We start from the raw sequence: 27,694 nt of genomic DNA, 5'->3' as shown, positions 1-27,694 counted from the left end.
AGGAAGCCGCATCATCACAGTAATATGCTTAATTACTAAGTAATCAACACCTGGCCTCTCAAGAGGGAGGGCAGGGATTACAGTCAGGCGGGACCTCTTCAATGATGTAAGGTGCATATGTGAACATACATAAACCAATAAGAACAAATCAAAATACGAAAATACAATAAGCAAGAGTGGTTCATTACAAAAATACGCTCATATCTATTTTTTCATTTAGTCCCAGCGGACCCAATGCATCCGTGCGTAGGATCCATATAGTTTCTCTTCTCAGAAGCTCCCTTTCTCTGTCACCATCTCTTTCAGTGCGGTTAACTACTTCAAGGCCAGCAAAAGTCAGCACATTGGGATTTCCACTATGTGCCTTATTCACATGATCTATTAACCGCGGAACACCCTTTCCTGTTTTTAAGGAGTTTAGGTGTTCGCGGAATCTTTCAAATAAGCAGCGGATAGTTTTTCCGATGTAGAAGCGTCCGCATCTACATAAAATTATATAAACCACAAATTTGCTGCGGCAGGTAATAAGTAGAAAAACCCTATGTTCTATCCCTGCAAAAGAGATCACTTGTAGTTGGGAATTGAAGCTGCAGAAGGAACAGTTTCTGCAACTCCTATTCCCTTTTGGTCTCTGTTCAGACAGCCATGTGAGACGTTTTTTCCTGAAATGGCTAGTTACCACTTGATCGCGTATAGTATGGCATCTTCTAAACGCTATCACTGGTTTTATATCTTTCAATTGTTTTAGGGAATCGTCCCTCACTAGGATACTCCAATTTTTCTTTATGACCTGTTTTATCTTATCGGCCATAGGACTGAATTTAAAGGAAAAGGCGAAGGGTGGGGGCCCTTTTATTGAGGGTTTACCCTCCCTTACTTCTGTCTGATGTACTTGTGACGCTTTTGTCATAGCTTGATTCAACAAGTCTGGGGGATACCCTCTACGTCTCAGCCTAGCGCGCAGATCCTGCGCCTGTTTATCATAACTCATTGAGGTGGTATTTATACGTGCAAGTCTTCTGAATTGGCCATATGGCACTGATTGTTTTACTGTGCTTGGGTGATAGCTGGAGAAATGGAGGAGGGAGTTGGCGGCGGTCGGCTTGCGAAAACCTTCCGTCACCAACTCCCCCTCCACCACTGATACCACTACATCCAGAAACTCGATTTTATTGCCCCCAAACTGGTAAGTAAATCGCATGTTCATGTCATTCTGTGTATTCAAGTAATCCACGAAAGCCCGGAAATGTGCCTCGTCGCTGGACCATATGATGAAAACATCATCCACGAATCTGTAATAGGCATGCATATATTTCAGAAATGGATTAAAACTCGAGTACACAAAACGGTCTTCGAACCGGGCCAGGTACAGATTGGCAAAAGTACACGCCACTGGGGTCCCCATCGCGGTACCGACCCTTTGTTTATACCAGGAATCTCCGAACATAAAGGCATTGTTAGTGAGAATTAGTTTCAGGCCTTCCGTGATGAACATCTTGAAGTCCTCACTTCTATCTGTGTTCTGTAGGACTTCCATCACTGCCTCAATGCCCTTATCCTGAGGGATCCGGGTATAGAGACTCTCCACATCGAGGGACACGAGTCGGAACTCCTCCTGCCACTGAATATCGGTCAGTGACCGGAGGAGGTCCGACGTGTCCCTCAAATGTGAGGGTATAATCTTAACGATAGGTCTCAACAGCCAGTCTATGTACCTGGACACCGGTTCGGTCACTGACCCAGTCCCGGAGACAATAGGTCGCCCAGGGGGCTGGGTCAGTGACTTGTGTATTTTAGGCAAAAAATACCAGGTGGGCCGTCTCGGAAAAATCGGAAGCAGTTTTTCTGCCTGCTGGCGTGGTACTACATTTTTCTCTACGTATGTATGTAAAAACCTCTCACTGATAACTGATTAAGGCTACTTTCACACTTGCGTTCGGGGTTCCGCTTGTGAGTTCCGTTTGAAGGCTCTCACAAGCGCCCCCTAAAGCGTCCGTCCAGCCCCAATGCATTCTGAGTGGATGCGGATCCGCTCAGAATGCATCAGTCTGGCAGCGTTCAGCCTCCGTTCCGCTCAGCAGGCGGACACCCGAACGCAGCTTGCAGCGTTCGGGTGTCCGCCTGGCCGTGCGGAGCCAAACGGATCCGTCCAGACTTACAAATGTAAGTCAATGGGGACGGATCCGTTTGAAGTTGACACAATATGGTGCAATTTTCAAACGGATCCGTCCCCCATTGACTTTCAATGCAAAGTCTGGACGGATCCGTTCAGAACGGATACCATCGTTTGCATTATAGGAGCGGATCCGTCTGTGCAGACACCAGACGGATCCGCTCCGAACGCAAGTGTGAAAGTAGCCTAAGTAAATGTTTTTCTGCAGGACTAGAGACACTTGTATAAGTGACGGGAATGGATAGTCAATAGCTCAAGACTGAAGCTGTAAACCATTTGAAAAACTGCTGTCATTCAGCTAAGGCTATAAAACCTTGTAAACTCAGATTGTTAGCTTAAACTTTAAACATGACTATAGGATTCTACTAGGGAAATCATGTTTTACAATAAATGCCCCTTCCTGGATCCTCAGCAGAAGATCAGCACAAAGGAGAAGGCAGCAGCTTCCTAGCCAGTAGTTCTGTGGTAATGACATGTATGTTGCCTTTCTTTCCTTCAAGGAATGTATAAAATACATTCGCATATTAAATACAGAGGAGTCGGGAGTACCAAAAACATTTTCTGTCGGAGTTCTACTACAAAGCCAAAATCAGGAATGGATTCTATAGAGGGGGAAAAAAAAAAAAAAAAAAAAACTACAATGGAAACATGTATATGTCTAATAAGCACTGCGTGAAAGTTGCCAAATAGATACAAGAAGGGGATAGGGGAAAAGGGATGCAATGAGTTGCCATTTCTTTTAGCAACACATAAAAAAAAATGGCCAGTGTTCACATATGAAGTGACTACATGTATGACAAATCCAGCATCCCAGGATATGAACGACAACACGAGGACACAGCCAGTACAGTGCAGTCATCTGGATAACACTTCATTTTAATACATGCTTACCTAGCATACGAATGTACAAAGCGGTTTGGTCAGAGCTGTCATACGAAATAGCCCCACGTCTCTGAAAACATGAAAAACAGAAGAAAAATTAAGTAGAGGTCTCCATAAAAAAAAAAAAAACATTTAAACAATGTCAAATATAAAATGCAGCAAGAGGTGATGTAAAGTAAACCCGTCACCGCGAACATGCGGTGCAATCGAAAAGGCAGGAGGTCACAGAGCAGGAGGGGCCGAGCAGTTAATTTTTCTGACTGAAAACTTGTTTTTTGCCACCAAAACAGCCCCTTTCAGATAAATGGAACTGATTTTTCGGTCGCTGACATTTCTGCCCAAAAAAACTAAAAAATCTTACTTATGAAGGCACCCTTACTATTCTGTGGGACTACAACTTGTCACTTATTCATTGAAATGCACATTAATTCTGGGCTTAGGAGTCCAGTAGGAGGTCCTTACTGATCAATCACTGAGTAAGACCTCCTACTGGACTCTAAAGTCCAGAACGAGCAGGTATATATATCAATCCTCCTGCTCTAGAATATGATGACCGTAGATTGCACTGCATGTTCATGGTGACAAGTTTGCTTTAAAGGCTATGGACACCTTCAGGGCAATTTTTATTTTTGCATTTCAATCATTTTGGGCTAAAAATAGTTTTTTTTTTTCATTTTCAGCAGTTTTTGAGATACAGGGGTTAAATTACTGTCAGCTAATGGCTCATGTGAAACCCATCTCTGATCTCCTGACCTCAAAAACACATTATCAGTTTGATAAAAGTTTAGCTATACTATTTAGGAGGTCAGAAGATCAGAGATAAGGCTTCACATGAGCTGTCAAAACAGACAGATTTTTAACCCCTGTATCTCAAAAACTGCTGAAAATTTTTAATAAAGAACAATTGTAAAAATTATTCAATCAATGATTCAAAAAAAAATTGCTTGAAAGTCTTCATAGCCTTCTAAGGGTTTATTTCTTTGGACTTGACAAATCCAAAAAAAAAAAAACAATATAGTAAAGATGGTCAAATGAATATGAAAGCTGTCGGTCAAGTGCTCGTCCAGCTGACAGCTACTCTTCCTTCCCAATCAACCTCTCCATAAAAAGGCACGCCAAGTTTGCCCAGTGGCCGTCCTTTGCCATCTTCCCATACAGAGATAAAGATTATAATATAATATTTTTCCCTTCTTCCCCAGTTCATCACATATGTATAGTCCCTACATTCCGACAAATACCAGTCTTATCGGAGCCAGCGCGGCATTACGCAATCTCCTACTGGAAGGGGATGAACCATCAAGGTCTTCTTGGAAGAAATGTAACAAGACCGGAGATAACAGAAATTTCTGTCGCCATCTGGACGTTTGTAACATCTCAAACAACAAATATTTTTCAGCATTCATTTCTGATATGTTCAGGAACGTACAGCCCGCTATAGTGTGCCGCTGTGATCAAGTACAGAGCACAGAATTGTTCAGAAATCATGACAATTTATAGCCACAATTTAAATGTCATCTTTGCCCTGGAGACAAACTCATCTCCCATCCGCCATGATATTACTCCTGTGATACGGAGAAAGTTACCCTGTACGGCACTTTATGGCTACATGCACATGGTGCATAATATGTATGCATAGTACAGTTCTAGCTAAATAGATGGAATTTTCAAGATCTCATGTCCACCAGTAAAATTTCTGCATGGAAAACGACCTGTGGTGCGGATTTTGAAATCTACAGTATGTCAATTATTTGTTCAGATTTCACCCTTTGCAATGTAGTAGGCCTCAGTCACACAGTCAGCGTTTGGTCAGTGATTGCCATCAGCGATTTTGAGCCCAAACCAGGTGTGGCTCTAAACACAGAACAGGAGCAGATCTTTCCCTTATGTCCGTCGAGGCTGCAATCTTGGTTTTGGCTCACAATCACTGACGTGTGAATGAGGCTTTACTCCGAGTCTTCTACCCAAAAAACATGAGCGTAATATGCATTGTGTGCGTATTACTGTCCCATTCTGAATGCGGTTTGCAGCAAACCGTGTGCACAATGTAGACAAGTATTCAGAATAAAGGGGTTGGCCAGTTTGTAGTAACTTTTAGAAATGTGCTAGAACCAGCACTATAGTCAACTAATAGGCTGGAACAGGAGCATCTGCTCTGCGGTCTCCCTTCTATGCAGCATGGAGGTTCAAAGGCCATCATCCAATGCCAAACGAAAAGTCATACTTACTGTAAGTACTAGCTAGCTCGGGAAGGTGGAGGGCATTGCTAGTCAGCTACATGGTAAGGCCTCATGCACCAGACCATATGAATTTTGTGGTCTGCAAAATACAGATGTCGTCTGTGTCGCATCCGCTTTATTTCTGCAGTCAATGGGTCCATATTTTGCGGTCAAGTATAGGACATACGTTTTCAAATACAGCAGGCACTCCTCATCTGGTTATATCGGGTAATCAAGGGTTGATAAAATATTATTTATTATCACAATATTATAAAATAATTTCAACAACAGTGGTTTAAAACAGCAATCTAAACAATAAAATTGACTACAATATAAAATACAAAAATATATAAAAAAAAAATATATATATATATATAATGGTTTGTAGAATCAATGTTTATAATGGTGATTATTGATAATTATTAATTAATTACCAATAATTACCATTATAAACATTGATGCTGCAAACCATTTTTTATATTTTTGTATGTAAGGCTACTTTCACACTAGCGTTCGGGGCTCCGCTCGTGAGCTCCGTTTGAAGGCTCTCACAAGCGACCCTGAACGGATCCGTAGAGCCCCAATGCATTCTGAGTGGATGCGGATCCGCTCAGAATGCATCAGTCTGGCACTGTTTGGCCTCCATTCCGCTCAGCAGGCGGACACCCGAACGCAGCTTGCAGCGTTCGGGTGTCCGCCTGGCCGTGCAGAGCCAAACGGATCCATCCAGACTTACAATGTAAGTCAATGGGGACGGATCCGTTTGACGTTGACACAATATGGTGCAATTGCAAACGGATCCGTCCCCCATTGACTTTCAATGTAAAGTCTGGACGGATCCGTCTGACTAAGGCCTCTTTCACACTTGCGTTGTCCGGATCCGGCGTGTACTCCACTTGCCGGAATTACACTCCGGATCCGGAAAAACGCAAGTGTACTGAAAGCATTTGAAGACGGAACCGTCTTCCAAATGCTTTCAGTGTTACTATGGCACCCAGGACGCTATTAAAGTCCTGGTTGCCATAGTAGGAGCGGGGAGCGGGGGAGCGGTATACTTACAGTCCGTGCGGCTCCCGGGGCGCTCCAGAATGACGTCAGAGCGCCCCATGCGCATGGATGACGTGATCCATGCGATCACGTGATCCATGCGCTTGGGGCGCCCTGACGTCACTCTGGAGCGCCCGGGGAGCTGCACGGACGGTAAGTACACTGCTCCCCCGCTCCCCGCTACACTTACCATGGCTGTCAGGACTTTAGCGTCCCGGCAGCCATGGTAACCACTCTGAAAAAGTTAAATGTCGGCTCCGGCAATGCGCCGAAACGACGTTTAGCTTAAGGCCGGATCCGGATCAATGCCTTCCAATGGGCATTAATTCCGGATCCGGCCTTGCGGCAAGTGTTCCGGATTTTTGGCCGGAGCAAAAAGCGCAGCATGCTGCGGTATTTTCTCCGGCCAACAAACGTTCCGTACCGGAACTGAAGACATCCTGATGCATCCTGAACGGATTACTCTCTATTCAGAATGCATTAGGATAATCCTGATCAGGATTCTTCCGGCATAGAGCCCCGACGACGGAACTCTATGCCGGAAGACAATAACGCAGGTGTGAAAGAGCACTAACTTTCACACTTAGAATTTTTTCTGAACTATAATGCAGACGGATCCGTTCTGAACGCAAGTGTGAAAGTAGCCTTATATTGTAGTAAATTTTATTGTTTAGATTGCTGTTTTAAACCACTGTTGAAATTATTTTATAATATTGTGATAATAAATAATATTTTATCAGCCCTTGATTACCCGATATAGCCAGTTGAGGAGTGCCTGCTGTACTTGAAAACGTATATTACACTAATCTGTGATTGGCTGAAATCACCATCAAGCAAGAGCACCCGTCCTTTGATACCAGGAAAGTGAGCCGCTATATTTTTTAACGAAGTATAGGACATATTCTAACATACGGAACGGACCCATGTATGCAGAAAGCATACAGATCGTCAATAAGTCCACAACATGGGGATCATGGACCCATTGAAGACAATGGGTCGGCAAAAAAGACAGCACACAGACCCCAAAACGGATACTGTCATGTGCATGAGGCCCAAGTATGACTTTTCATTTGGAACTGGAAATGCCCTCTGAGCCGTCACAATCATGCATGAGTCTTAAAAGGAGTTTTCCGGGATTTTAATATTGATGACCTATCCTCAGCATAGGTCGGGTATCCGACATCGGTGCCGGACCCCCACTGATCTGATATTGATGACCTATCCTGAGGATAGGTTATCAATATTATAATCCCAGAAGACCCCTTTAATGTGGTTTCTAGCATCCATCCTTATCCTATATGGTCTGTTCTAACATGGTGCAATACATGAGGAGCATGTGGTTAAAACAGAACTACTACCACAAGACACGGAAACGTGTACGTGTCGTGGTATATGGCAGTGACTCTCCCTCCCTTGCCAATGAGAACACATGCATGCCAAGCCGAGTGTGGGAGTCTGGAGCGATGGCGGTGACCCGAGCGGAAGTTTGGCTGAAGTCTACAGCCAGCCCAATTCAATTACAGCTAGAATTTTCCTATTGGACCATTCTACAATGCAGCCTGTTGAGCCACTAGTGATCGACACCTGAAAAGGAAGATTTTATCATTTATTGGTTTTAATGGTCATAACGCCAAGCCATGTCCATATCTCCACTCCGGAACCTCTCCATAAGCCAACAAGGCATAAAAATGTTGGAAGAGGCAGCAAATTTAGAGGTCTGTGCAGATCCAGACCTGGTCTGGAGGACTTGTACTGCATATGGACCATACAGATGAATGGTCATCCATGGACTGCACATTTCCCCCGCAGCAGCTGCTGCTGTAAGTGACAAAATCAGATGACAACAGCTGTTTGTCAGGGTCTTGGAAGCTGGACAGAAAATAACAAACATATTTTTACAAATTGTTATCTTTAAAAAAAAAAAAAAAGGCTGCTCTGAGGGGTCAGTAAAAAAATAAAAAATAAAAAATTATATATATTTTTTTTTTTTTTTTTTTTATTATCTCCTCCCCTGCAGAGGCCTACCTGTGCTGCTGACCCCCATCTCCTATTATGTCGGTGTTGTACGTTTCCCTGGGTTCCTTCCACAACATGTCCCTATACTGTAGCTCAGCTGCCTTCAGTTACTAAACTGTGACAGCTTATGTCTACAAGGCTGCAACGTGCCAACTGGTGTCACAGAGAAGCGGCCATGTAAACATATTCCATTACAGGATTTCACCATCTGGCATAACCTTGCTGCCATTATACGAGCACCTTGGGGCAGGTAATATAATAAAACGGACCCCACGTCCTGCAGCGCTCTACAACTACACAGCCTGTGCACACGGGACGTCTTCCTCATCATAGGGGCTCTTTCCTACCTTAGAAGTGATCCACTGGATCAGTATCACAGCTAGAGACCAGAGTAATGCAATTCCCATCGAATGGTAGCCTGTTCTGGTACCTCGGGCAGCAGGACCAGGACCTCTGGGCAGGAGAAGTGACGAGCTATTTGTGACATTAAACAGAAGGGCTCCCGGTGATCTGAGCCTCAAGCAGCTGCACTAACACTGCCGTCACCTGATGACTGGGGGCACCGCCACCTCACAGCGCTGCGCCCAGGCTGCCAGCAACAGGGGGCTGAACGCTTCACACCCCAAATATAACACTAGCTGAAAAACCTGCTCCTTCTGTTCCTCCTCAACGACACTTGTCATTTTATTTCCAAAGGTTTGTACTGATTAATGTATTATATATATATATATATATATATATATATATAAAATTTGTTCTGATTGGTGGGACCCTGGACATTAGGGAAGGATCCACATGGGATTAAGGTCATCCCTAGGTGGTTTATGCTACTAGTTTTGGCGGGAATTTTTCCCGCATTTTTTACTATTGCCGTGTCCGGGCAGATTGCCTGGGATGGCAACATGGTTTTGATTGGGTCGCCACAGTCTGGGTAATTCTGCCCTGCGGTGGCAACCCTTATTTTATTGGCTGATATTTTAAGCCAATGGATATCTTTGTTTGTGTTGTCAAGACTGTGATTGGCTGGTCGGGTTGAGCTGGTGCGGATAAATATGTGGGTGCAGGTGAAGCTGGAGTCCGTTACCTCATCTGTGAAGGAAGAAGCATCGCTGCCCCCCCCCCCTTCCCGATCGGCTGTCGTTTTTAATTTTATTTTTAAGCTGGGGTATGAGTTGTTTGATAAGCTGCAATTTTTGAGCTTGAGCTTATGGCCGAGCTCGTGCTTTTTTGTATATGAGGTCAAATGAATGTTTAAATTGAGTTGGTAATGTTAAATTATCAATTTATAATGAGCTTGAGCTTATGGCTGAGCTCGTGTTTTTGAGTTCAATGGAATTTTTTTTTGAGTTGTTAATGTTAATTTATTAATTTAGTAAAAAATATTTTCCAATCAAATTGACTGGTTTCAGTGTTTTTATTGATATGATTAGGAATATGTTAAGTGGGGTATGGCCTTTCATCCCATTAGATCTCCAAGTCCCTGACATAGACACAGATTCCAGATGCCTGCAGACACCACTAGAGGAAGCCATTTTATCTGTAGCTCCATTAGGGCTCATTCACACAACCGTATGGTTGCCGTGCCTATGTTGCGGACTGCAAATACCAGTCTGCAATACACGGGCACTGGCCATGTGAATCCCGTATTGCGGTGCGGACCCACTGGTGTGAATGGGTCAGTGATCTGGAAAATACGGCAAAAGACAGGGCATGTCCTATCTTTTGCAGTGCGGAAGCACAGACCCGAAATCCCACGGAAGCGCTTCCAAGTGTTTCTGTGGGCTTCCGATCCGTGCCTCCGCTCTGCAAAGATAGGACACATCCAAATCATCTGCTGCATTTGGCTACTTTCACACTGGCGTTTTGAATTCAGTTTGTGAGATCCGTTTCAGGGATCTCACAAACGGTTCAAAACGGATCAGTTCAGCCCCAATGCATTCTGAATGGATAAGGATCCGTTCAGAATGCATCAGTTTGGCTCCGTTCCGCCTCCATTCCGCTCTGGAGGCGGACGCCAAAACACTGCTTGCAGCATTTTGGTATCCGCTTGGCGATGCGGAGCCAAACGGATCCATCCTGACTTACAATGTAAGTCAATGGGGACGGATCCATTTTCACTGACACAATATGGTGCAATTGAAAACGGATCCGTCCCCCATTGACTTTCAATGCAAGTCAGGACGGATCCGTTTTGACTTTGTATTATTCTTGTCTAACGGATCCGTTCTGAATGGATACAAGCGTTTGCATTATAGGTGCGGATCAGTCTGTGCAGATACCAGATGGATCCGCACCTAACGCAGGTGTGAAAGTAGCCTTTCATGGATTGCGGACCCACTCAAGTCGATAGGTTTGCGGTCCGCAATACAGGCACAGAGGCCTTACGGTCGTGTGAATGGGCCCTATTAGGATCAGAAGAATGAGAATAACGGAATCGCAGGATCTATCAGGTGACGGTCCTGCTGGACCCCACCGACTATAACGGAGTCTGTCAGGTTGACCTGTGTTCAGCATATTACCAGACAAAATAGCGTGGCATGCTGCATTGTTTTGTCCCATATTATTGATGAAATCAAGAACAGGGGTCACTAATGCAGCTTCCAGTGGAGATGTGAACACGGCCTAAGGCCCGTTTCACACTTGCATTGTTGGTTTCCGATTTTGAGATCTGGCAGTTTTTGTCTCCATTCATTGGAAATGGGGACAAAATTGATCAGTATGCATTCCGTTCCGTTTTTGGCGGTTTTGTGTCTGGTCTACAAAATGGAATAAACAGTTTTGTTTTTTTCTTGTTTTTTTTTTTTAGCTAATCTGGCACCCACTGACTTACAATGATTTTCTAACCCTCCCCCTCTCCAATTTCCTTCTCCACTGTCGAAAGAGAGATACAGCTACCGGTATATATTTCTATGAATTCAGAAGCAGGGAAGAATAAGCGAGCGGTGCCAGATGAGGACACCAGCACTGAGGAGAACATCTGTCCACCACTAAACGTAGGAGAAGGCGGACCACAACACATGAGAAACAGTAGGGAGCACTAACTCAGAGGAAAATGTAAAGTACATAAAAACTGAATATTTTATTGCACGATTACTTCCTTCTAAATGCTCTATTCACTGCGGGTTAACTGAGGCATCAACTTCAAATCTGCAAAGCAGTCATCCCGTGGGTGGGATTGCGGCAGCCCGTGGCCATATAAGTTTGTGGGTTAACCAGTATTCACACAACTGTGCTTTTTTGTGTGCGCTTCCGGGTCTGTGCAGCTGCAACGTGCGGATCACGGACCCACAGAAGTCAATCGGTCCGCGGGATGCACACGGTGGGTGTCCATGTTTTGCAGATCTGCGATTTGCAGTCTGAAAAACAGATATGGTCATGTGACTGCACCCCTATCTTCAAATTTGAGGCGCACTCACTTAAAGAGGACCTTTCACCAGGCTACATGTATTGAAATTATTAACTTACAGTGCGGCCCCCAGTGAGGTCTTTCCACTTTTTTTTTTTCTTCAAAGGATCCCCCTTTCGTCCACTGTGGGGCCCGTTTGTTTTGGCGCCTCATATGCTAATGAGGCAATTCGGTTTAAGTAGGCGGTAACTTGAATTTGTCCTGGGCACGGTTATGTTCTCCCTGGCTGCGAGCGCATCCAATCAGAGGCCCCGCTCTTAGCCAGGGAGAAGGAGCTCAAGTTCTCGCAAGAATCACAGCACCTTCTCTCGCGAGAACTTGAGCGCCTTCTCCCTGGCTAAGAGCGGGGCCTCTGATTGGATGCGCTCGCAGCCAGGGAGAACATAACCGTGCCCAGGACAAATTCAAGTCCCCGTCTAGTTGAACCTAATTAGCATATGAGGCGCCAAAACAAATGGGGACCACAGCGGATGGTTCTTTGAAAAAAAAAAAACGGAAAGACATCACTGGGGGCCGCACTGTAAGGTAATATAACTATTTCAATACATGTATCCTGGTGAAAGGTCCTCTAAGTAAATGTGGGCCAGTGTGCAAAGCTGGAGACGTATCCCAACTAGTTGCAGATAAAGGGAGATCACCGAAGTGGGAGGAAAAAAAAAAAAAACACCACGGACTGACTGGGACTCCCTCCCTGTCACAAGCACACCTGTCAGTCTTGGCACCAGTCTCTATCCATGTACAGAAGGTTTAACCCTGCGTGTAGATCACTTGTCCAAATTAGGCTACCCTCATCTGCATTGACACCAGTGCTCGTAAGTTAGGAATCCAAACAGACAGAAATAGCTTCACTGCAGTGACCAGCATACAGACACCGTAATCTTCAAGAGAAGGACCACGGGGCGTGGCCTGGGCGTCTGCAGAGATGGCAGCGTAAGTGCCGAGCTCCGTCGCCTCAGCAGCATATGGGGAAGAAACTACACCCCAAGCATCCCAAAAGCGCTCCGGTTGCGCATCTAGTGAACACAACACTGGACGCTTACCTTTCCCGGACTTCAGCGCCTTCATCCACAGCTTGCGGCCTGCTTCCGCTCCCGACCCTCGGGGAGTGCAGAGCCGCGGCAGCGCGCGCGCGCTCTCAGCCCCGAGGTGTATCGCGCGGGGACTCTCAGGGGATTGCCCTTCCCTTCTTATCTCCAACTGCACAGGAATTTGTGACCAAGCTTCCTAGGTACACTGGAGGGGACCCTGTGGAATCGGTCATTAGGCCACGTATTCAAGCCTGCCAAGCCGCCATCATGCCACGTAAAACAGCAGCCAAGCAACTTAAACAGACCGCTACTCCATCACAGCGGCGCAGAGACTGGACTGATCCCCCAAGTGATTCTACATAATCAGCACAACATCGGTCGAGAATTGAAGGTGACAACACCAATTGGGATCAACTATCAGACTCAATAGAGGATGGAGAGGAAGGAACGCCACAGTCCTCACAGGCTTCTATACTACTCCAGACTCTGTAGCACTTGCCTACTAAAGAAGACTTTAAGGCACTAATAGCGGAGGTGAGAAGTACATGAACTACATGCAAATCTGAAATATCCTCACTCAGACAAGATTTTAAGCAAATGTCTGCCGGCATAGGTTCTATAGAAAAACAGATCATGATGACACTTGCAGATGTGTCGTCTATCTACAATCTATCATTACCTCTCAGAGAAAATACCCGTCATTTGGAAGATTTACATAATAGAGGGCGTAGAAACAATATACGAATCAGAGGCATGCCTGAATCTGAAGCAGACGAAAACCTACAAGACATGCTGACAGAACTTTCAATGCCATACTGGGTGTCCAACCACCACAAGTTATTAAGCTAGATCGAGCCCATAGGGCACTATGCCCCAAAACCTCTGCCACGAGACATGATCTGCTGCGTGCATGATTTTCAGTTGAAAGAACGTATCATGGCCAAAGCTAGTCTATTGAGGTCCATAGACTTTTATGGCAATACCGTTCAACTATACCAAAACCTCTCCTGGCTTACGCTTCGGAAAAGGAGAACACTACAACCTCTACTCAATCGCCTAAGAGAGAAGAAGATACCATACAGATGGAGATTCCCCTTTGCATTGATGGCTTCAAAAAATGGCAAGACATCTGCTCTGCGCACACATGCAGACCTCCAAGCTTTTTGTTCCGCTTTGGACATTGCTGTTCCTTCGATAGTCAACTGGGAAGTCCCTGAACCGCAACCTGCTCCGGAAGAAGAGGCAAAGGTCGCCCCTGCAGGATGAACAGTCTAACCTTGGACCCCAAGATGCACCCTCGTGAGCAGCTTAATAATACCCACTGCACGTCTCCTGTTCAGAGGTCCACTACAGAGCCACGTCTCCACTGTTAGAGAAAATGTTTAGTTGCTACAACTGTTTGTTATTTTTCTCTTCTGATTCTTTCACTTTTTCCTTTATTTTCTTGTTATCTCAGCGTTCCATTTTTGAGGATACTCAGTCACGCCCCTGTGCAGGGGATTAGTATTTTTACCCCCTCTCTTTTTTGTAGATGAGGGATGGATGCAGGGTGTTTTTGTACTAGTATGTTACACTTCACTGACCCCTATCTGGGCACCTTTGCCCGATGATTGGAAAACTTTGTGATTTTTTGTCATATATATGCAGTCTTATGTCTCTTTCCCCCTCCTTTTGTATTTCCCTTCTCTTTCATATCTTAGGCTACTTTCACACTTGCGTTGTTCTTTTCCGGCATAGAGTTCCGTCACAGGGGCTCTATACCGGAAAAGAACTGATCAGGTATGTCCCCATGCATTCTGAATGGAGAGTAATCCGTTCAGTTTGCATCAGGATGTCTTCAGTTCAGTCGTTTTGACTGATCAGGCAAAAGAGAAATCCGTAGCATGCTACGGTTTTATCTCCGGCTAAAAAAACTGAAGACTTGCCTGAATGCCGGATCAGGCATTTTTTCCCATAGGAATGTATTAGTGCCGGATCCGGCATTCAGAATACCGGAATGCCGGATCCGTCCTTCCGGTATGCGCATGCGCAGACTGAAAAAAAGGTGAAAAAATAAATGCCGGATCCGTTTTTGCCGGATGACACCGGAAAGACGGATCCGGCATTTCAATGCATTTTTTCGACTGATCAGGCATTTTTAAGACTGATCAGGATCCTGATCAGTCTTACTAATGCCATCAGTTAGCATACATTTTGCCTGATCCGGCAGGCAGTTCCGGCGACGGAACTGCTTGCCGGATCTCTCTGCCGCAAGTGTGAAAGTAGCCTAAGCACTCAGAGTCTATTCTGCACACATTAAAGACTTTTGAGGACACCCTTGGTCGTGGCTTTCCTGGAGAATCACTGGGCGAGTATGCCATAGCAAGTATAACACCCTGTACATATATACAAGATGATTACATTTATCTCGTTGAATGTAAAGGGCAAATTCTAATACTAAAAATAAGATTGACACTTAATTAATGATGCGCATAAAAAGCGAATGTACTCTTCCTCCAGGAGACCCATTTTGACCAAGATGGCTCCTTCAAATTTGCGTTGAGGTCATTCCCTCGAGTGTACTCTGCAACAACGGGCAGAAAGACTGCTGGAGTAGCTATCCTTTTGTCTACTAGCTGCCCATTGCAAGTGGAAACCTGTGTTTCTGATGTAAATGGCAGATATGTTATCCTTAACCACTCTCAATGGTAATCCACTTCTACTGTGTAACCTATATGCTCCAAACTCAGCCCAAAGCCCTTTTCTAAACAAGTTATTCTTGAAACTTTCCCACCATCTTCCAGCAGCAGTGATTATTGGAGGGGATTTTAATATCTCTTATTCTGAATTCGAGTTAGACTGTCTCCCAGTGAGACTACACTCTCACAGTGCAGAATTTCGCGTCTCTTTAGACGCCTGATCCGAAGGTTTTCATTATATGATCTATGGAGGATAAACTCACATCGAGATCATATACTTTTATTTCCCATTCACATCGCACACATACTCGTATAGAATACTTTTTGGCTAATATTCCAACCCTCCGAATGCCAAGTGAGGCAGAAGTGGGACACATTACATGGTCAGATCATGCCCCAATTTCCATTTCCATTAAGACCTCTGGACACCACACTAAAGTATAGTCACTGGCGACTAAATGAGACCTTTCTTACCAAGCCACTACTTAGACAAGTACTCCAAGACACTCTTTCAGACTATTTTACTATTCGGGTACTTTCACACTTGCGGCAGAGGATTCCGGCAGGCAGTTCCGTTGACATGGAACATAGCGCAGCCCGGCATCTCCTTCTGTCTTCATCTTAGCTGTGTGCAGGAACAGGACCTGTGGTGACGTCACTCCGGTCATCACATGATCCATCACATGATCTTTTACCATGGTGATGGATCATGCGATGGACCATGTGATGACCGGAGTGACGTCACCACAGGTCCTGGTCCTACAATCAGCAAAGAACGAGACAGAAGGAGATGCCGGGCTGCGCGAGTAAGTGGATTAAGGAGAGTTAAATTATTTTTTTTAACCCCTCCAGCGCTATTTTACTATGCATTCAGAATGCTATTATTTTACCTTATAACCATGTTATAAGGGAAAATAATACAATCTACAGAACACCGATCCCAAGCCCTTACTTCTGTGAAGAAGTTCGGGTTTGGGTACCAAACACGCGCGATTTTTCTCACGAGAGTGCAAAAATGTTTTGCACTCGTGCGGAAAAATCGCGCGTGTGAAAGAGGCCTAACTTCCATTTCAGATGGAAGGACAAAACCCTAAGCAATTTGGGAGTGAAATTAACCCCGACGTATACCACTTTATATACCCAAAATTTCCCAACTACATTCCAAGAACTTAAGGCTCTTATGAATAGATGGATGTCCTTGCCCATATCTCTATTAGGTCGTATAGCAGCGGTGAAAATGTCTATTTTGGCCAAACTATTGTATCTGTTGTAAACTTTGCCGTTCCCTATACCTGGCAAAGAGTTGAGAACTCTTCAATCCTCTATATTACGATTTATATGGAATGGGAGAAGACATCGAATAGCATGCGCTACCCTCACAGCTCTTAAAACACAAGGAGGCTTAGCGGCTCCAGATATCATTGGGCTACACATCTCAGACGATTGCCAGCATGGTCCAACCTCTATGCTTACTCTAGATGGATGGAAATTGAAGATCTGTGGATAGAACCTGTACATCCCAACTCCCTCATATGGTCTCCGATACCAGCTACACTAATACCAAAACTCTTGGGACCAATGTCTTTCACATACAGTATCTGGCAAAGGTGTAAACAGCGTTTTCCCCTGGCTTCTGAGAAATCATCTATGACCTCCTTCTTACTTAATCCACTTTTTCCGATGGGTATGCAGGTCTCCTTTAGACCTAGGTTCTCCAACAAGATATTTTGCTTTGCAGACATAGTAGATCATAGAACTTTACAATTATTGCCGTTTGAGAGCCTACGATCCTCTTTCCAACTTCCAGATATCAACATTTCCAAATACAGCATTTGCTCACTAGCTTATTTAACTCCTGACAAATATCCACCCCTACAGCATTTGAGAGGGTTTGCAAGCTATCGGATACAACTAGGGGACTCATATCTGAAATTTAAGTTATTCTATCATCCCTCAACTACCAAATATTCATATATGTTATGAATATTCCAAGTTGGAAACAATTCTTGATCGCACTGTTCGTGGAATGGAGGAGGTTTTGGAATAGAACAGCATTGACTTCCTCTTGCATTACTCAGAGAGAACTCATACAAGGTACTGATGTTTTGGTACCACACCCCGCAACTACTGAGACACCTTAACCCTACTGTCTCGGATAGGTGCTGGAGATGTGGAACGGGTGTGGGATCTCACATACCTATTTTCTGGGAGTGTCCTCTGATATGTCCTTTTTGGACGTCAGTACAAGACATCCTCTTTCAACTTCTAAACATTAGATTCCCGCTTGATCCTTTTTTCTATCAATTGAATATGCCTCCGAGGACATTGAAAAAACTTTTGCTCCTGGCTCTACATGTGCTGACAGAAGCTAGGCGCCTTATAGAGAGTTTTTGGAAAACGACTACTCCAACCACCCAAGTTGACCTTATTGCTAGTGTCATGGAGGTTAGGAAAATGGAACACCTATCAGCTATCCCAACTAACAAGATCGATAAGTTTGATAAAATTTGGCAATTATGGGATGAATACTTCGACTCACGAGCATAGAGATTTCCTGCATTTATTCCTGATCCCTTCCCTTTTTGTGCCTTGTCCTGTGTTGGTCCCCCCTCTTTTTTTCTTATATAGAGTTATTGTATAATCTTATAGAATTAACGGTTCTACTGTATAATTTGACATGTATATCAAGCTGATATTACTGCTTGTAATGTAATTGCTTAATCTTCAGAATTAGCATTGTTTATTTTCTGCTTTTCTAATTCATGTAAAAATAAAAAAAAAGGAAAATAAATGACAGTACAACTGTTTTCTCTTTTGCAAACAATACTTTAATAAAAAAAAAAAAAGAAGGACCACCACCTCACCCTGACCCATACAAGACCGGGAAATGGGCTGATACAGACAAAATGGAGGATCACCCAATGCAGACCATCATCATCTGAAAAGTCCACCCTGCTTAAAATCTTCATCCGATAGACTAAATATCGTTCCTTGGAAGAACATTCCCAAATCATCTTTTCACCTGGTGTCACTGAAAACTTATGGTCTGTAATAGTTAGGCCCCTTTCACACGGGCGTGTCCGGATGCGTCCCGATGCATTGCGGCAAACCCGCGCGAGTAGGAACGCAATTGCAGTCAGTTTTGACTGTGATTGCGTTCCGAAGTTCAGTTTTTATTGCGCGGGTGCAATGTGTTTTGCACGCACGTGATAAAAAACCGACTGTGGTACCCAGACCCGAACTTCTTTACAGAAGTTCAGGTTTGGGTTAGTTGTAGTGTAGATTGTATTATTTCCCTTATAACCATGTTATAAAGGGGAAATGATACATTCTGAATACAGAATGCATAGTACAATAGGGCTAGAGGGGGTTAAAAAACTAAAATAAAAATATTTTTTTTTTAACTCACCTTAATCCACTTGTTCGCGCAGCCGGCATCTCTTCTGTCTTCATCTGTGCTGTGAGCAATAGGACCTTTGATGACGTCACTGCGTTCATCACATGATCCATCACCATGGTGATGGATCATGTGATGAGCGTAGTGACGTCATCAAAAGGTCCTATTGCTCACAGATGAAGACAGAAGGAGATGCCGGGCTGCGCGAACAAGTGGATTAAGGCTACTTTCACACTAGCGTTCGGAGCGGATCCGTCTGATGTTTCATCAGACGGATCCGGTCCGATAATGCAGACGTTCAGAACGGATCCGTCTGCATTATAACTTAGAAAATTTTCTAAGTCTGAAAGTAGCCTGAGCGGATCCGTTCAGCCTTTACATTGAAAGTCAATGGGGAACGGATCCGCTTGAAGATTGAGCCATATGGTGTCATCTTCAAGCGGATCCGTCCCCATTGACTTACATTGTAAGTCTGGACGGATCCGCTCGCCTCCGCACGGCCAGGCGGACACCCGAACGCTGCAAGCAGCATTCAGGTGTCCGCTCACTGAGCGGAGCGGAGGCTGAGCGCTGGCAGGCGGATGCATTCTCAGTGGATCCGCCTCCACTGAGAATGCATTAGGGCCAGACGGATGCGTTCGGGGCCGCTCGTGAGCCCCTTCAAACGGAGCTCACGAGCGGAGCCCCGAACGCTAGTGTGAAAGTAGCCCAAGACGAGTTAAATATATTTTTTTAACCCCTCCAGCCCTATTGTACTATGCATTCTGTATTCAGAATGCTATTATTTTCCCTTATAACCATGTTATAAGGGGAAATAATAATGATCGGGTCACCATCCCGATAGTCACCTAGCAACCGTGCGTGAAAATCACACCGCATCCGCACTTGCTTGTGGATGCTTGCGATTTTCATGCAACCCCATTCATTTCTATGGGGCCTGCGTTACGTGAAAAAAAACGCACAAAGAGGAGCATGCTGCGATTTTCACGCAACGCACAAGTGATGCGTGAAAATGACCGCTCGTGTGCACAGCCCCATAGAAATGAATGGGTCAGGATTCAGTGCGGGTGCAATGCGTTCAACTCACGCATCGCATCCGCGCGGAATACTCGCACGTGTGAAAGGGGCCTTAGGATGACTGTAAAAGGGTAATACGGACTAAACCACGTAAGGCTGCGCCTGTGTCCTGCTATCTGAACAGTAAAATATGGGAGCGCTAGGATTTGCAGATTTCTACAAATACACGCCAATCCGGAAACAGAATTCTGATATTATGGACCGTGTCTATTGTGAATGGTGGATCCTGTGTTGTCTCTACAGGTGTGATATCTGTCATTGTAATCTTGCCTGTGATAATAGGATGACTACTAAAACAGGAATTATCAGCCTGTTTTTAGGTTTAGTGACTGGTGCGAAAACAGTAGGATTTTAGGAGGTTCTATAATATGCGAAATAGACTGATGGACGCAGACAGCAAACAGATGTCATTCCTGTGCTGTCCGCATCCATATGTCCATTCTGAAAATTATAGAACATGTCCTATTCAGGTCCACAAAACGCGGTCCACAGACCTAATGAATTTAACGGGTCCGCAGGAAAATGCGGATGGTCGTGTGCATGTAGTCTAATAAAAATATCCATGGCTACACAGCGGAATGGAGACTGAACTGACGCATTCTGAGCGGATCCTTTTCCATTCAGAATGCATTAGAATGCAAACCGCCCTGAACGGATCTCACAAAGGGAAAGCCAAAGCGGCAGTGTGAAAGTAGCCTTACAATGACAGATGATATCACACAGGATCCACCGTTCACAGCTCATCTCCTCCTCCCTGTACAATGACCTCTACACAGATCACAGAGCATTCCTAGAAAACTCTATACAATCAGTGAGCCCCCTCCAGTCTATTGTGTCTGGGGTCCATGTGGCTGCTGTAAAGGGCGATTCACACAGGGGCGTTTTATTTCCTGTACAATCTCTGGCTGGAGAACATGACTATTGTGTGGTCTATTTGCACAATGAGAGGAGAATACACAATGAGCTGTACGGCACATTACGTCTTTGTCCTATAAATGCCCATTAGTGTTGGCGCCATGCGGGTCAATGAATGGTTAATGTGGACAGTAGTCTACACACCTATCAGATTGTAATGTTTGCCCTAAGTCATGGGGTGAAACAATAGGAAGTGGCCTGTGACGACCTTGAGCATACAACCATGTGTTCACTGCACTAAGTCTACAGCGCTTGTTTACCCTCACCAGCCGGAGAGCAGTAGGCACGGCAGGACGTCTTACAACCAGGGCCAACAGGGCATCTACAATGGATCCCTATACAAATCAACTTCATCACTAAAATGAAAGACCGCCATATAGTCATTGAACAGTAATGCACACATTCGGGACAAACCTTCCTTTCTATTGTACATTTATACAAAAGTCAAAAGTGAAAACTAAAGCTGGTCAATCCTGCCAGGCAACCACAACCACCAACAAGCCCTGCCCCCCACAACCACCAACAAGCCCTGCCCCCCACAACCACCAACAAGCCCTGCCCCCCACAACCACCAACAAACCCTGCCCCCCACAACCACCAACAAACCCTGCCCCCCACAACCACCAACAAACCCTGCCCCCCACAACCAGCAACAAACCCTGCCCCCCACAACCACCAACAAACCCTGCCAGGCAACCACAACCAACAGGCTAAGCATCTGACATACATAATAGTCTACCGACTAAGCCCCAATAACAGATGTTGGGTAAGATGAGGATCGGAGAGTTGGATTTCAACATGCCCAATTCTTTTTATCCCATTCAGACTCGATCGAGTGATCTGATGTGTACGGCCAACTGGAGTCAATGGAAACAATACACCACTGTGACTCGTAGACATGCCCAATTTAGGCCCCTTGCAGACGAGCGTATTAGGATTAGGTCCAGATGCGTTGCGGATGCATTCAGTGAAAAATGCGCGATTTCGCAAGCAAGTTCATTCAGCTTGGTCTGCGATCGCGTTCAGTTGTTATCTCGCGGGTGCAATGCGATTTAATGCGTTTTGCACGAGTCATAAAAAACAATGTTTACAAACAACATCTCTTAGCAACCATCCGTGAAAAACGCATCGCATCCGCACTCTATTTTCATGCAGCCCCATTCACTTCTATGTGGCCAGCATTGCGTGAAAAATCGCAGAATATAGATTATAGAACATGCTGCGATTTTCATGCAACGCACAAGTGATGCGTGAAAACCAAACACTCATGTACACAGACCCATTGAAATGAATAGGTCCAGATTCTGTGCTGGCGCAATGCGTTCGCATCAAGCATTGTACCCGCGCGGAATACTCTCTTGTCTGAAAGGGGCCTTAAAGAGAAGCCAGGGGGGCTCACCATATGTCTGGCTTCTGTCGCCCCCTGCAATTAGCTGTAATCATCTGAGGGAGCCAGGGCGGCTGCAGGAGAAAATGTAGCATTAAATGTCACCCATTATGTATGAACCAGGTACAGCAGAGCATTACACAGTGCACTGGTCTATTCTGGCACACACAGGGAGACCCTAAACAAAGTACCCCCTAAATGCAGGCCATAGGCCCCAATGGGTCACAAAATCTCACAAGAAAATCCAAAGAACTACAAATTTAGCCTCAGCTATGGTCAGTTTTCATGACTTAAAGGGGTTATCCCATCTTAGACAATGGGGGCATATCGCTAGGATATGCCCCCATTGTCTGATAGGTGCGGGTCCCACCTCTGGGACCCGCACCTACAACGAGAACGGAGCCGGGGAGAGTTGTGGCTGGAGGACCCCGGGTTTCCCAGGGTCCGTCCACCACCAGGCACAGCTCCCCGCCTCTCCCATTGAAGTGAATGCGAGCGCACCGCGCATGCGCGGCCAACGCTCCCATTCATTTCTATGGGGACGACGGAAATAGTCGAGCCAGCGCTCGGCTATTTTCAGTGGCTCCATAGAAATGAACGGAGGGCGGCTGCGCATGCGCAGTGCGCCCTCCTCCACTTTCTCCGCTCCATTCTCCTTGTAGGTGCGGGTCCCAGCGGTGGGACCCGCACCTATCAGACAATGGGGGCATATCTTAGCGATATGCCCCCATTGTCTAAGATGGGATAACCCCTTTAAGAAGAATAAGAAAAAGGGTAAAAACCAGAACAATGCGAGTGTAACAACAACGTTGGTCTCTAATGTATTACTGTGTATCACTACCATAATCAGAAGTCTTAGGCCTCTTGCACACGATCATATGGCTTTTTCAGTATTTTGCGGTCTGTAAAAAACGGATCCGCAAAAAATACGGATGACGTCCGTGTGCATTCCGTTTTTTGCGGAACGGAACAGCTGGCCCCTGATAGAACAGTCCTATCCTTGTCCATTATGCAGACAATAATAGGACATGTTCTATCTTTGAACGGAAAAATGGAAAAAAAGAAACAGTAGGCATACGGAGTACCTTCCATTTTTTTTTGTGTGGATCCATTGAAATAAATGGTTTCGTATACAGAACTTAAAAAAACGGAACGGAGCGAAAAAAAAAAAAAAAAAAGTTCATGTGCAAGAGGCCTTAAAATGAATTCTTAACATTGTCAAATGTACCAGCCTGTACCGAAGCAGACTTCGGATTCTGGTTTTAAAATGCTTTTTTTAAAAAAAAAATTTAAGGCCTCATGCACACGACCGTTTTTCAGGTCCGCATCCGAGCCGCAGTTTTTGCGGCTCGGGTGCGGACCCATTCACTTTAATGGGGCCGCAAAAGATGCGGACAGCACTCCGTGTGCTGTCCGCATCAGTTGCTCCGTTCCGAGGCCCCGCAAAAAAAATATAGCATGTCCTATTCTTGTCCGTTTTGCAACAAGAATAGGCATTTCTACAATGGGCCGCCTGTTCCGTTCGGCAAATTGCGGAAGGCACACGGGCGGCTTCCGTTTTTTTGTGGATCCGCGGTTTGCGGACCGCAAAAAACGGCACAGTCGTGTGCATGTAGCCTAGTTGTAGAATCGAAGGCCAAAATTATTCACCAAAGTCAACTTAACGAATTTTGTCTCAGTGAAGCACATACATTTTAATGCTGTACGGAGACATATAAACTATGTTACTAAGGCCGGGGGGAAAAAAAAAAAAAAAATCTGTCCATCCAGTTCAGCCTGTTATCCTGCAAGTTGATCCAGAGGAAGGCAAAAAAACAACAAAAAAAAAAAAAAAAACACACACAACACATGTGAGGTAGAAGCTTCTAAGAATAGATATAGCCAGTGGCAGTTGAAGGGTGGAACTGAGCATGTATGTCCACCTCAGTAGGTGGACGTGCACATTACCATACAGATTTAACACCGGGGGCTCCATTATAATGATAAAGACTCTCTCACAACTGGAGCATCTTTTTATGCAGAATTTTATTACAACAACATTTAATGGTGGCACAACCCCTTTAAAACCCTTCCATGTAAGAAGTCTGCGGCATGCTAGAGCAGGGAACACGGAACGCTTCCTGCACACGCACAAACACATTAAGCAGAAATCTGGCAAGTACAAGGAGTGCTTGCCTAATATGCTGGATGTTGAGAAAGACATTGCCTGAAATGGAAAATCCCCCGGCTACAAAGCCGAGGAGCACGGCCCAATGGCACACTTCTTGCACTGGGGATTTTCCAGGTGGTGATAGCGGACGGTAATGCCCACAGACAGAACGCGAGCACTTCTCTGGTCTGTAGGCAATGAGGGTACCAGAACTGACAAGCAAGCAGATCACAGAAAGCTTCCACAAGTGCCACTCTCTGGACTGGAGGGTTGGGTGTGGTGTTATTTCAGACCTTGTTCAGACAAGTGCCACTCTCGCCCACAAGCAGTACCTGGCATTGCAGCTCAGCAGTGAGCAAAGTACAGCGGCCCTTAGGCTACTTTCACACTAGTGTTCGGGGCTCCGCTTGCGAGCTCCGTTTGAAGGCTCTCACAAGCGGCCCCGAACGGATCCGTCCAGCCCTAATGCATTCTGAGTGGAGGCGGATCCGCTCAGAATGCATCAGTCTGGCACCGTTTGTCCTCCGCTCCGCTCAGCAGGCGGACACCTGAACGCAGCTTGCAGCATTCGGGTGTCCGCCTGGCCGTGCGGAGGCAAACGGATCCGTCCAGACTTACAATGTAAGTCAATGGGGACGGATCCGTTTGAAGATGACACAATATGGCTCAATTTTCAAACGGATCCGTCCCCCATTGACTTTCAATGTAAAGTCAAAACGGATCCGTTTGCATTATCATGAACAAAAAAAAAAAATATATTATTATTTTTTTTTTTTTTTGTTCAAGGTAATGCAAACTGATCCGTTCTGAACGGATCTAAGCATTTGCATTATAGGAGCGGATCCGTCTGTGCAGATACCAGACGGACCCGCTCTGAAAGCAAGTGTGAAAGTAGCCTTAATCTGACCAACTCACATTGATGGCATACCCCAGGTATAGGATAGGAGTGACCAGGCCGTATAACCCATTCAAAAGACGTCCAAATGCCTCTGGTAGCGGGGGTGATTGGGGTGGCAAGCCAAGCTATTTTTCTCACCCCTGCCATCACAGTCTTCAGATAAATAGGGGCCTTAGGACATTAATATTAATATCATTTCTAAATTCCTATGAAAGTAAAAATGCAACGAGCTATGCATGTAGTAAATTCCATTATACAATATTAATATCAAACTTAATTTTTTTCGGTCCAGAATTGGCACATTTCTACCAAACTCACCTCCAGCCAAGTTTGATAGTGATGGCCAAGCCTCAGGAAAGGTCATCAATAAGTCTGACTCCCAGCACCTCTGCCGATTAGCTGTGCTCAGGTGAGGTCGGTGATGCCACGTTCACCGGTTCCATGGCCTAGGCCCGGCCCAGTCCCATTCAAGTGAACGGGCCTGGGCAGCAATACCAAACACAGCCACTATGCAATGCATGGCGCTGTGTTTGGAGAGGCCGCTGCACTACCCGATGCGCCAGTCTCTTCAAACAGCCGATTGTCAGGCCAGAAGTCAGACTCCCACCAATCAGATATTGATGACCTATCTGAGGCCATCAATATCAAAATACGGGACAACCCCTTTAATGGGTTAAATGCGAAAGTTTGTGTGTCCCATTCGACAGGTTTGTTTAGTAAGGGAACAGGAGATATTTGCACTAGTAATATACACAATTGTGGCTTTCTTATCAAATATTTATTTTGTCGCCGAAATAAAAACGCACGCTTGCCCTTTTTCTTAAAGGGGTTGACAGGAATAATTAAAAATCTAGTTACAAACCCCCCAAGTTAAAGTAACCCCTTCATCTGCACATTTCTTTGTGCACAATTCTTTCCTCTTTGCAAATATCAGAAGGGGTTTCAATGAATGATCATTCTTGTGATTGCTCCCTGAAAGCCCTCCACTCATATAGTACCCTACAGTAGCACATCCTCAGTGTATCTGGGGTGAGGTGCCCAAATAACAGATGCGATTACTAGTTTGCAGGTTGATCGCTGGTTAGGTATATACTGGGCAATGATCGGGAATGAACATTCGGCAATCATTGGTCTGGGTGGGCTCCGTATAGAAAACAATTTACAAACAATGGAATAAAAGCACAATCAGAAGTCAGACTGAAAACCACAGCTATTCACTTCAATGGAGCATGTAAATCCCCCAAAATTGTTCTTACAGCCGAAATGATAGCAGCAGTAATATTCTACTGACAAAAAAGGGAAGTTCTACTTTAAAAGGGCTTTTCCACCATGACAGCATAAGGCCTTATTCACACGTCAGTGATTTCCATCACCCTACAATGCAGTATGGTTACCGTCTTGTGTCTGGAATTGCTTTTTGCCAGATACATTCTCTTAGATTGCAATCTGTGCTCAGAATGGCATCTCTCAAGGCCAGAGACTGCGGGACCTGCCAAAATCCTGCCCCCGATTGCCTCACAGACGGTCAGCCGGTGCAAGTGTCCAAAAAACTCCCCTGCATTGAGGCTGTCCATACAGTGGACACCTCCGTGACCAACGTGTACTGGTCGGTCCTGCAGTCCAGGCACTCCCTGCCAGAGCAACATGGCAATCCTGGCCGCGACAACCGCTGCCTAAGGCCTCTTTCACATGAAAAGATGCAGATTGTGTTCGGATTTGTTCAGGATAAAAAAAAAAAAAAAAATATTATATATATATATATATATATATATATATATATATATATATATATTTTAATAATAATAATAATAATAATAATAATCTTGCATGCAAGTTCAGTCAGTTTTTTCTGAAATTGCGCTCAGCGTTTAAGTTTTTTCAAGCGGATGCATTTTTCACACGCGTGAAAAAAAAAAAAATATATATAAAAAATAAAAATCTGAAGAATGACAAATTACAGCTCCTAGCAACCATTAGTGAAGAACGCATTGCATCCAGATGCCTTGTGTTTTTCACGCAAGACTCTTTCACTTCTATGGAGCCAGGGATGAGTGAAAAAATACCACACACAATATAGAACATGCTGCGATTTTCACGTAAAGCGAAGATGATGCGTGAAAACTGAATGGGTCACACTTTTCTTAAACTTTTCTGGTATTGAGTTCTGTCCTAGGGGCTCAATACCGGGGAAAAACGCAGACCTTTAAAAATGTGAATAAGATAAATACCGGATCCTTTTTTCCGGATGACACCGGCGAGACTTATTGCAATACATTTCTGTGAGACGGATCTGCATCCGGATCAGTCTACAAATGGTATCCGTTTGCATACAGATTGCCGGATCCGGCAGACAGTTCCGGCGACAGAACTGCCTGCCAGGATCCAACAACGCAAGTGTGAAAGGACCCTCAGTATTCAGTCCTGA

General features: G+C 45.0%; 1 protein-coding gene across 4 annotated transcripts in view; it reads right to left on the bottom strand.

The window, feature by feature from the left end:
• The window catches only part of PDE7A (phosphodiesterase 7A), an 85,526-nt gene that overhangs the window by 22,586 nt on the left and 35,246 nt on the right, over positions 1 to 27,694 (bottom strand). For all 4 annotated transcript variants that reach the window (XR_005779099.1, XM_040432774.1, XM_040432775.1 and 1 more), the window contains one exon: positions 3,065 to 3,125. Coding sequence is in view for 3 of the 4 variants with exons in the window: in XM_040432774.1 (XP_040288708.1) it covers positions 3,065 to 3,125 (61 nt within the window). In the remaining variant the exon portion in view is untranslated. The remainder of the gene's footprint in view (positions 1 to 3,064; positions 3,126 to 27,694) is intronic.

Source organism: Bufo bufo, chromosome 5, assembly GCF_905171765.1.
Source record: "Bufo bufo chromosome 5, aBufBuf1.1, whole genome shotgun sequence".
Lineage (NCBI taxonomy): Eukaryota > Metazoa > Chordata > Amphibia > Anura > Bufonidae > Bufo > Bufo bufo.
The sequence above is the reverse complement of the archived record's forward strand: the minus strand, read 5'-3'. Positions and strand labels throughout refer to the sequence as shown.